Below are 12,156 nucleotides of genomic sequence, written 5' to 3' on the forward strand. Positions count from 1 at the left end.
GTCGCGTTGGTAACGCGGAAAGATTGGAATCGCTATTGAAAATTACAGGCTCTAGCATATTTATATATTTTTTTTCTACTGAGTCACCATGAGCGAATGAGTCAAGATGGGGCGTTGAAGGAAACTCATCTAAGCCGGCCTGGTCGGAAACCAGTAAGTCGGTCTTTGTTCCGCATAATCGCCAGAGTTGAGGACCTACTGCAGCTGAAAGCCAGCAAGCGGCAAGAGGTCGCACAGTACTGGGTTTGCTGGAAAATTCTCATTTAGGATACAAAGAAAATTCTCGATTTTCGGTTGCAGAGCTAGCGGAGTGTGTGGTGCACCCAGTCCGCCGGCTCTGTAATCTGTGATTCTGTCCTGTGCCACATCTATCCAATTGCTGGCTTTCAGCTGCAGCTGCAGCTGAATTTGAACCACATCCAGTTTTAAATCGTCTATATGTAGCATTAACTGTTCCGGGTCGCTGTCAGTACCGCAATTATAAGAACATGCAGAATCAACTAAAATAAAAATTCTCGATAGATATCTTCTAGGTATCCTTCAATTTCTGTGACCCTGGTACTTAAGTTGCACGATTACATGAAAAATGTGTATTTAAGCTGCGTTTTGCACAAAATAAAAATGGTAATTTCGTGGTTTTATTAGCTGTGACCATATGTCAAATATCATTTTGTAAATATAGCAAGAAAAACACTACTTATTCGACCCACAGTCGTAAGCGTTCTTGGTGAGCTCCTACCGTTTCTGTTATCCTAGTACTTGAGAATGCGATAGTTATCCACATCCTTGGATTTATGGCCTCGGCCAGTGCCGGATTGGCAAATCAAACGACGTTTATTTAGTTTTTCATTTGGAAGGCCTAAGCTTGGTGTGCTCAACAAGGCGAGACGGTACTTCACTCCGTGCCATCGCTTTCAACACACCGTTCTCAACTCTGGATGGGAGCTCCGCAGTACCTTCTCCAGCTTCTTCTTCTTTTTATGGAACCACCACTTTACTATAGAAGTGTTCGGATTAATACCAGCACCTAAGTTTCATTTCAGTTACGCCCACCACCACGTGGAACCAGCTGTCCACTAAAGTATTTCCGAACCAATTCGACCTATGGTCCTTCAAGAAAAGAGCGTACTAATTCGTAAATCGATTTCTTTAAAAAAAAATAACTCATTCTTTTTTTATCTTTGATATTTGTTTTTTTTATGTGTTCTGTGTGTGTGTTTTGTTAGTAATGTTATGCCTATGTCTATTTTAAAGTCCATGAGCGTCCTGTCAGTCTGCCACTTGTTCTATAAAAAAAGATTTTACCATTATTACATTAAAGAATTTTTATATTGGATATTGATTTAAAATGTTAAACCTGTTCCGTCAACAGACTACAGGATTGACAGATTTGTTAACTGTCAACTTGTCAACGGTCAAATTACATATAATTTTAAATTGTTATATTTTTTAATTTATGCATTCGATTAATGAGCCACTCAATCTCGCGGTATCAGGGACCATTGGCAATAATTACTAGCACGTACGGTGGCGAAAAACTGATGAGGAAAGCTTCTGGTTTTTTAAAGCATCACGAAACAGACAGAGAAAACTGTAACTGTGTTAATAAATGAAAGTAAATAAATTCAAAATGCGTTCAAAAATGACGGGTCGTTCAAAAACATTCAAAACGACAGATAACCTATCAGTACAAACAATGATTACACACTACGCATAACATGTTATATAAAAATTTGATTGTTTGTTTAATATTTTAAGAATTAATGGAAAACTACTAGGATTTGTCTTATTTATTTAATAAAATTAAAAAAAAAACATGTTCCGAAAGGTGTTAAAGTTTAGAATTCTTCACTTTCACTTTTTGTAATATAAATAAAAATAGCAAAATATGGCTAAGCGCAAAAGTTGAAGACTGGACCAATTCCAGTTTTTTTATTTATTCTTTGATTATTTTGACACCCAGTAATAGCCAGCAATAAATCTCTTTGGTGTTTGTAAGATTAATTAAGTATTCTAAATTCAAATCGAGCTACTTTAGTCTGTATTGCAAGCTAAAAAATCATATTGTGATGAAATAGACTATTTCACTATTTTAAAGAGGGACTTTATTATTTTAATTTACATTTATCTGTGAGACAATTTTTTTATTCCCTCGACGAAGTAGTTACGTTAACACTTGAGACATAATTTTTAACCTTTCTCTAAACAGTAGGACGTTTCGCGCGTTTTCTCTTTGATAGTAATTTTTTTCTACGCATTATTTTGACAGCAACACAATTTTTGCAATAAATCTCTTTGGTGTGTGATTATTAGTAATCCAAATTCAAATCGAGCTACTTTAAATGTATTGTAATAAACAGTAGAGAGAACGCGTATCGCACGTTTCTTTCATTGATAGTAACTTTTATTTTTTATTTTAACAGCCAAGTAACATTCACATAATTTTTGCAATAAATCTCTTTGGTGTTTTAATATTAACAGTATTCTAAATTCAAATCGAGCTACTTTATTTGTATTTCAATGAACAGCAGGAAGAATGTGTTTCGCGCGTTTTTTTTCTATTCATTATTGTAACAGCCAGTAACATGCACATAATTTTTACAATCTCTTTTGTGTTTGATTATTCGACATTTAGTCTGTGCTTACAAAGATCTTATAAAAGATGTAAGAGGATTACAATTTTGTAGTTTTTAGTCCATCCCAGTGTGTAAAGATAAACAAACATGATAAAATATGAACCCATGACTTTTGTTATCAATTTTCGAAATTCTGTTTCAATTTTAGGTTTTCGACTATTGTGATTTTATATAAACGAGTAATAAATGTTCTGTTAGAAACTGTCGCTATATATACTATATTTAAAATAAATTAGTGGCGCTACAACCTTTTGAGGTCTGGTCCCTGTTTCTGTATATGTTTTATAAGCAATTTTACAGGCAAGAAGACCAGTTTCCTCAGGATATTTTCCTTCGTACGAGCGAATGTTAAATGCGCACATAGAAAGTCCATTGGTGCACAGCCGAGGTACCACGACCTCGGCTATGAGAGTCGCACGCTGAAGCCACTAAACCAACACTGTTGCCATTTACACTATTTGTTAGTATGAAAAATAAAGTGTTATTGAGATTGATGTTATAAATATGGCTTTAAAATAATGATTAATTTATTGGTAAAATAAAAACATTGTCCTACGTCAGTCACGTGACAAAAAATGCCACAGATTAGTGGAATCGTCAATGACGTTTGCACGTAAATCATGTCTGTCTAATCCTAATATGGAGTTTAATTTCATCGAAATATTGATATACTTGAACTAATAAAGTCAGAAGTGTTGATTCTATAACCGATGTATAGTCTATGCACCATCGAAAATGTATATCTGTGGCCACAATACTCAAATTCCGTTTTTGAATTTTGTTTTCTAGACTTTATCTATGTTACACTCACGATCTTCAACGTACATCGCATGAAAAAATCTGTTGAGATATTAATTGAGACTAATAATGCTTTTATTAAGACAATTAAATGTTTTCAGATCCACCGAACCACATTCCACGAAGCGAGATGACGCCGCAACAATACTGCCTGAGGTGGAAACACCATCACTCCAATGTCCAGAGCATGTTTGCGCAATTGCTCGAAAAAGGTATGCCCATACTTGTTCTATAATTTATACTGATGTCGACTGAACTATTTCCGAACCAATTCGACTTAGGATCCTTCAAGAAAAGAGCCAACTCTACTACCAATTCTTAAAAGGCGACGCACTCGCGAGTTCTCTGGCATTGAGAGTGTCCATGGGCAGGCCATCTTTTAACAGTAGGTGAGCCTTCTGCCCCTTTATAGTATACTAGCAGCCCGTCCCGGCTTCGCACGGGGTAGACAATTATTTATTTGTAGAAAAAAGCTGTTTTAGTAACATAACTACAATAGTTGGACATATGCTACCGCGGAGTTTTTTGTAGACATGATGTTCTTCAATATTGTTGTACATTATTTTGTTCTATCGCTAATAGTTTCGGCAGCGCATTCGACGAAAGACATTTTAAGACTAATTTTTCTACACCTTCGGTCACATTGTTCCAATTTTACTAAGGATCCCTAATTTTTTTCAAAATGAAATGTTGCCTATGTCAAATTGGAAGAATGTAGCATTCTATTGGTGAAAGAACTTTTTAAATCGGCTCAGTACGTTTTGAGCCTATTCATTACAAACATACAAAAATAGGTACAAATCTTTCCTCTTTATAATATTAGTGTAGATTTTACATATAACTTCTAACCACAGTTTTTGAAACTTGTACTTTGGTATATATTGTCTGTGCTCTGTGTCGTTACGAGTAGAACACATTTAAATATAATTTTAAATATGGAAGACAATAATTGCAATTCGTAATTCAATTTCTATTATCTGTGCTATATTCTCTTTACTCTGTGTCGTTACGAGTAGTACACATTCAATATAATTTTAAATATGGAAGATAATAATTATAATATGTCACAGAGTAGATAGAGGGTATAGAAACTACAAAATTAAAAGGCGCGTAAATTAAATTGGGACATAGAGTACAAAGAGATTCTATCAATTGAAGGATACGCATTGTATGTGACCTTGTCGATATGCAATATATTATGTTGAGAATTAAATTCATTCTCTATAATGCTATTTCAACCCATAAATATACATTATTTATAATTCACTAGAAAGTAATAATAATGGTTAATTTGTCGAATCACGAATTATATGGCGGTTGTTGTAGATATGTTCAGATATATGGTAGAAGTCTTTGTTATAAGCAACAACTGGGTTTAATAGTTTTAAACATGTGCTTATAACTGAGATAACACTACGATAGTGGCGTTGTTAGACTAACAAAATACTGGCTACGCCAACATCGGAGTTGAAAAATCTTCAACTAAAATCAAATTTTCGTCGCAGTTATAAATCGCTACTTACTGAACAAAAATCTCATGTGATATAGTTTTTAATCCGCCCAAAAATATTTATTCATCCACTTCTTGACAATTATTATATTTATTTTTGAATCTTTTTTTTTTCATTGTTTACACTGCTAACTTCTACTACTACTATTATTTGTTTCTACTAAGTATTAGTAGATTCTTCTTTTTTGCGACTGAGGCGCAAACTAGCTGCTGTGGTCTCTGGCAGAATGACCAACGCTGTGGAACAACTCTGCTCCTCAGCATAAAGCTGAGATTCGACAGCACTTAAAATTTTTATCTCTCTATTATTATTCTTTTTTATTTATTTATATTTTATTTTTAATTATTGTTATTTTATGTGTTTCTGTGTGTGTGTTTTATCTATGTCTATGTCTAACTTCACTTGAAGTTCGTCAATCTAAATGACACTTATGTTATTGGACGTTATTGAAAACGAGAATATTTTCCAATTTACGAGTATGGTAAAAACTAAAGGACTCATTATGGCTTCAAGTTTGCGATGATTGTTTACGTTTTGTATACGCTTCTAATTGTTAACTAAATATATGTGACTTAACTTATGTTACATTAACTGTCACTTATGTTAGATTAACTGTCACTTATGTTACATTAACTGTCACTTATGTTAGATTAACTGTCACTTATGTTACATTAACTGTCACTTATGTTAGATTAACTGTCGTTTAACGGAACGGTTTTTTTGTATGCCAATGTACAGTCAAAAGTGTTTACGACATCGTTTAGAACAAGATACCGGTTATATTGACCAAAATCAAAGGCTCAAGTAAAAGTATTAGTTACTTCAACAACATCAACTGTTACGACTACCGGTTTTTACGACCAAACATAAGTAGGCCCTTCGATGTCGTTATAACTGATTTTGACTGAAATATATTAAAAATCACTTTTGCAATACGATCCACATAACGAAAAATACTTTCATTACTAAAAATAAACTCAAATATCGACCTCAAACAGTAAAACCAGTTTCGTTCTCAAAATACATTTTGAAGGCTGTATCTATATATATCGTTCCATCAAAAAACACGTAAGTCTCGCAATCATTTCTCTTTGACCAAAATGTCGTCAGTAGTAAAGTCTGGTCTATGGCCAGGCAGTGGCCAGGGAGGGGTTGTCTTCAACCCCTTTTTAGTAATATTGTCAAATGTCTTTAGTTGCATATAGTTAGTATTTGTGTAACAGTTAAAAGTTTTGTTTCGTTGTAAATTTTGACATTAGGGACACTATTGTCATTACGTATTGACATTAGGGACACTGTCTACCTAACGAAAATAGCTACTGTTCGATTGTACCGAGCTGTTTTAGGTCTGGTTTAGGGCAGATGCTCGCTCACGAATTTTCTCATCTACCACTTTCAATGGTAATTTTTGTAAATACCTAGGTAACACTGAAAATGTTTAGAAAATGAAAAACGGTCGAAATTTACATTTATTACTTATATCTCTACACATCGTCGTATTCGATGGAACCACATCACCATGGAGAAAAGCAGTGGATCCATTCTTCCTTAGGAGTCTCTTCTTTGGCATTTTCGTACGCTTTCACAGCATCTTCAGGGCTCGTAAAGCGAATACCTAGAATTTTATCTTTAGATCTTGGGAATAAAAAAAAGTCGCAGGGCGCCAGATCAGGACTGTATGGCGGTTGATTCATTATCTCGACACCTGCCATAGTCTTCAACAGTCGTTTTGCGAAGAGCGCTAAAGCATTGTCGTGGTGAAGGAGGATCCTGCTTCGAGGGCGCTGATGTCGAATTTTTTTCAAGAACAGGCAAACAGCGATTGACATACCAGTCTGCAGTAACTGTCCTTCCATCTTCTAGCACAACTTGAATGACCTTTCCGACCAAAGAATGAGCCAATCATCGTTTTTCCTTGACTTCTTCCTCCGTTACCTTAGTTGCCGATCCTCGAAAACACCCACTAAACTGATTGTCTTTTGGTATCGGGTTCGTAGCAATATATCTAGCTTTCATCACCTGTGACGATGTCAAATACAGCATTTGAGTCACCGCTGTTGAACTCTAACATTTGACGACACCAGTCTATGCGAAGGTGTTTCTGGTCGTCGGTTAAAGTCAAAGTCAAAAATCATTTGTATATAGGTAACACAATGTACACTTATGAACATCAACAAAAAATATACATTAAATGCTTCTAATTTTACATTTACTGCCAGTCCTCAAATCAAGGACGTAGAACGGAAGAAAAGAACTGGCAATAAAGTCTCCGGCACTCTTTTTAATGGCCAAGTTTTTTTTTTTGTCTAGGCCTGCCCGTATTTGCTGATAGGTCACTCTCTCTTCCTCTGTCATGCGTCGCACAGCACTGATGTTATCTTCAGTAGTCGCTGTTAAAGGACGTCCCTCTAGACAATCTAATGGATTTAAATCAGGCTTATCTATGGCGCAGCCCGAGCATTGCCGTCGCAGAAGCCATACCTATAATGCATTTCTGCATACTCCAGTTGAGTATATTCTCTCCTCCCAGCAGCTATCTGTACACGTTTGAATCTCGTCTGATTCACACAGTACTGGGTCACAGGTTTCAGATAATTAATCATAAATCGCTGTTTTGTATTATCGTTCTAGACAGAAATAAGAGCCAATCATGCCCATGCCTAATACCTTATAGAATCCCTATTAAATGTGCCAAATTTGTTATGCAGGATAACTTTACGATACAGTATTTTTTTTAATAGTGTGGTCCGAAGTTAGCGAAAGGTTATGAGTAAAACTTAATATTATCTTAAATACACCCAATAAACAACCATAAATAGTATGTCTAACGCAAGGTCTCATCAGTACCAATCCAGTGGATAGTATATAAAAGATACAGGCTGTAGATTTTTTCTAATCTTAATAAATAGTAAAACAATAAAATTTTATCATGAGAACGTATAAATAAATCTTAATATATATATATATAAATCTCCTGTCACGATGTTTGTCCGCGATGGACTCCTAAACAACTTAACCGATCTTAAATTAAATTGGCACACCGTGAGCAGTCTGGTCCAACTTAAGAGATAGGATAGCTTAGATCTTTAATTATAGTCGCAATTTTATTTTAATGCAAATTATTTGTCTATAATTAATTGACAGTCACAATTATCTGTTAACTCCAAAAGATTCTAACAGATGTCGATACTTTTCGACTGGATTGAATAAGTAATCAATACATGGCACTGCTATGGATTTTTGGTGTTAGCATAGCCAACCACGTGTTACTTAGACCGAAGTGTAAATCAAATTCAAATTATAGTGATGATAATACAGTGAAATTATTCTTTCGTGTCACGGTAGTTCGAAGAACTTCGTAGCACGAAGTTCGCCGGGGCAGCTAGTATTTTATATATTATAACTCGAGTTTAAGGATCTCCTGTAACTAACGCATCTAACCCCTAGTTGCGTTTGATCCACGACTTTTAGGCCAACCTGTATAACGCGATATTTCATTTTACATTTTATACGCAAAAAAATGAAAAAATGAAATGAAACATGGTGGTCGAAAAACAAATGCGACTAGCTGTCAAAAATTGAATTTGGAATTCCTGACCAAAGAGGAGATATGTGAGGTCAAAGTGGCCAGTACGACAAAAACTAAAGTTTAGTTACTTTATAAAGATATTATTTAATCAGGTTGATTGTAAATATCTATAGTTAGAAACACTTCTTAAGCGCGCTTTAGCGTATCACGTGTTAAGCTAAAATCCTCTCATTGCGCCCTCAGTGCCCAGATTCTTTAGCATAAATGCTGAGGAGGAAGGTGAGCAATTCCTCCCTAATCTGACTAGAAGTGAAACTTCTTTATCGGCGTTGGAAAAAAAATACCGTCACATTTTTCCGTTACGCGCCACCTTTTTCTCGTCCCTACCACGGTTGATTAGAAAGCCATTAATAACAAAAAATATAATAACCATTAATCAATCTATTACAATTAATGAAATTCTGTAATAATCTTAGTAGTGATAAGGTAAAATGAAATAATTGTATTATTTGTATTCGTGTCTGTGTTAATAAAAGCCTTTTGTTAAACTTTATCTAATTTAAATGTATTTAACCAATTTCTGTAAAGTTGCATACAGTAGATCATTTTTAGAAAAATAAGTTTCACTTCTTATATGTGTACACTAGTACACGCACACATTTTTTTAATGGGCTCATCGGTTTTGGTTGCTGGGTGGTCAAACGCCTAAAAGACAACACGGAAGCTCACTGAGGCTGGTGGTGGAATAGGAACTAAAGGCCCAGTTATCGAGAAGTTGCAGGTATATATATATGTTCAGTTGGAAATACTTCGTCAGCGCGTTTCAGGGTATGTCATAGTAGTGATTTGTACGATTGTAGATGTCGCAAAGCAGAGCAGAAAAATACATAGCTTTTGCAATACGACCCACATAACCAAAAATACTTTCATTACTAAAAATAAACTCAAATGTCGACCTCAAACAGTAAAACCAGTTTCGTTCTCAAAATACATTTTGAAGGCTGTATCTATATATATCGTTCCATCAAAAAACACGAAGTGTCGAAATCATTTCTCTTTGACCAAAATGTCGTCAGTAGTAAAGTCTGGTCTATGGCCAGGCAGTGGCCAGGGAGGGGTTGTCTTCGACCCCTTTTTAGTAATATTTTACTTTATAGGTCGTTCAAGTATTACGTAACTTCTTACGTTATTTACTGCCCCCCCCTCTTCTCAAATAAAAGTACATAAATGTATTATTTTTTATGTAGGAATCCTCGAAAATGTATTTTCAAGTATGGAAAATGTGTGTACAAAAGTAAATAATTGACGTAATCACTAAATAAGAGAATCAAAGACCTTCCCCCCTCCCCCCCATATAGTGCCTACGTAATACTTAAACGGCCCCGTACTATGATAAGAAAAGAAATAATAATTCTACAAAATATACAGAAAATTTAGATAAAATAAGCTGTGTTGTGGGCAGCTACTTTCTTCCATTTGACATGTACACTGTATATAGCTTTATGATTTATACATAACACAAATTTATATTTAATCAATTTTTGCACGATAAGAATATTTCCTGTATCAAAAGTCAAGTCAAAAATTATGTATAGGTAACACAATGTACACTTATGAACGTCATAAAAGAATTATACATTAAATGCTTCTAATTTTACATTTACTGCCAGTACAGGCCGTAGAACGGAAGAGAAGAACTGGCCATAAACTCTTTTTAATCGCCAAATATTTTGTTTTACACAACGTTTGTAAGGAGCTGCAACAATTACACCATGTTTCACATGACATCTTAAGTAATTAATAAATAAAATAAATTAAAAACAAAGAAGCAGGAGGCATGGTGAAATAGGAGCACACACATTCTCGTGGACACAACACACAAATTCTCGTGGACACAACACACAAATACTTAGTCGAAATAACTAACATCACCGCATACACGAATTCAACTACGACCAGTCACCACAAGTATCACCCGATCGCGAGTATGGTCACGCATGGTCATCGGTCCCCTCGCCATATTTTTAGGGAGAAAGACAACCCATGGACGCCTATGGACGGACGTATTGATTTATAAAATGTATATTGTCCTTAAGGTTGGAAATTTGATCATTTATAATCTTTCAAAGCGATTTTGTTAATCTATAGTAAATATGTTATAGCCAAATAAATCTTTTTTTACAGAGAGATTCTGCGATGTAACACTGTACTGCTCGCCTAACTTCGCTACACAATTGTCAAAAGATATGGACACGAGTCTAAGAGGGGTGTCGGTCAGGGCTCACAGGTTGGTCCATAACTTTTTATTATCTATTTATTAACACTACGTTACATTACAATATAAAAATTGAACATAATTAAACGAAAAGGAGGGCAACTGGCGGCCTTAACGCTTTCGAGCGATCTCTTCTAGGCAACCACTGTGAGTAAAGAAAAAAATAAATAGAACTGTATTAAATTACGTAAGGTAAGCAAGAAGTGCAAAAATACATATTACATATAAATAAAAAAGAAACTAAACAGGAACAAAAAATAAACTAAACTGATACTGGACATGAAAAACAAAAAGTAAAAATGAATCACGATAATCCAATTCAAGATCAGTCTCACGTCAGTTAGTAGTAAGTAAGAAAGTCAGGGATACGATGTGGACAGGTAATGTTTGTACAGAAGAAATTTAAAGAAAGATAGAGAAGGAGCTAAGCGAATAGGGACGGGATTTTATTGGTAATCTCACTCCAGAGGTGGTGTGATTTTTAACTCTTAGAGTTAAAATAAACGTCCAAAAGGAATACGGCACGTTTTAAAACTTTATAATAGTAAATATAAAAAAAAACCGTATTAGAAAATATGCAATATCTTCATTTCTCATGTTTCGCTATTTCTTACCCTTCTTAACTTCGAACCCCTATTCTCGAGGTCCTTGGCAACTCCATCCCACCAACGCAGGCTAGGTCTGGGTTTCCTCTTGCCATCAGGTTGTGAGTTCAATACGACCTTGGTATGCTGACGTCATTTGGTACATATGTCACAACATGATTTGGACGATGTTGGCGTCGTCAAGGATACGCCAAACACCGTGACCAAGGGCCAAAGATGCTTCAAAGTTTCTTCCGCTTGAAATTAAGGAGGGCCAGCTCGCCTTGTGCCAAGGCTCCATCTTAAAGTGAGCACAATAAATAGGTCATCTGGATAAAAATCACTGTCGTGTGTTAAATTATGAACTTGATAAGTCTCAAGTAAAGCTGCTTTCACGTTCTACAAGTTTTGGGTCAATTGATTACATAATTACACGTGATTTCATCAATATCACCAAGGCAGTTGGTAGCTAGGAGATAATTGGATACATGACTTCTAGACCTAAGCAGAACATTCAACAACAGAACATGGCATACCACCTTCCTCAATTATAATGGATACAATCCCGTGATTTCATCAATATCGCCAAGGCAGTTGGTAGCTAGGAGATAATTGGATACACGACTTCTAGACCTAAGCAGAACATTCAACAACAGAACATGGCATACCACCTTCCTCAATTATAATGGATACAATCCCGTGATTTCATCAATATCGCCAAGGCAGTTGGTAGCTAGGAGATAATTGGATACATGACTTCTAGACCTAAGCAGAACATTCAACAACAGAACATGGCATACCACCTTCCTCAATTATAATGGAT

At 35.3% G+C, this 12,156-nt stretch overlaps 1 protein-coding gene across 3 annotated transcripts in view; it reads left to right on the plus strand.

The window, feature by feature from the left end:
* LOC123718043 overlaps positions 1-12,156 on the plus strand; it is a 49,139-nt gene that overhangs the window by 11,712 nt on the left and 25,271 nt on the right. For all 3 annotated transcript variants that reach the window (XM_045674399.1, XM_045674400.1, XM_045674401.1), the window contains 2 exons: positions 3,536-3,646; positions 10,659-10,761. In XM_045674399.1, coding sequence (XP_045530355.1) covers positions 3,565-3,646; positions 10,659-10,761 — 185 coding nt within the window. In that variant the 5' untranslated portion in view covers positions 3,536-3,564. The remainder of the gene's footprint in view (positions 1-3,535; positions 3,647-10,658; positions 10,762-12,156) is intronic.

Source organism: Pieris brassicae, chromosome 14, assembly GCF_905147105.1.
Source record: "Pieris brassicae chromosome 14, ilPieBrab1.1, whole genome shotgun sequence".
NCBI classification, from domain to species: Eukaryota; Metazoa; Arthropoda; class Insecta; order Lepidoptera; family Pieridae; genus Pieris; species Pieris brassicae.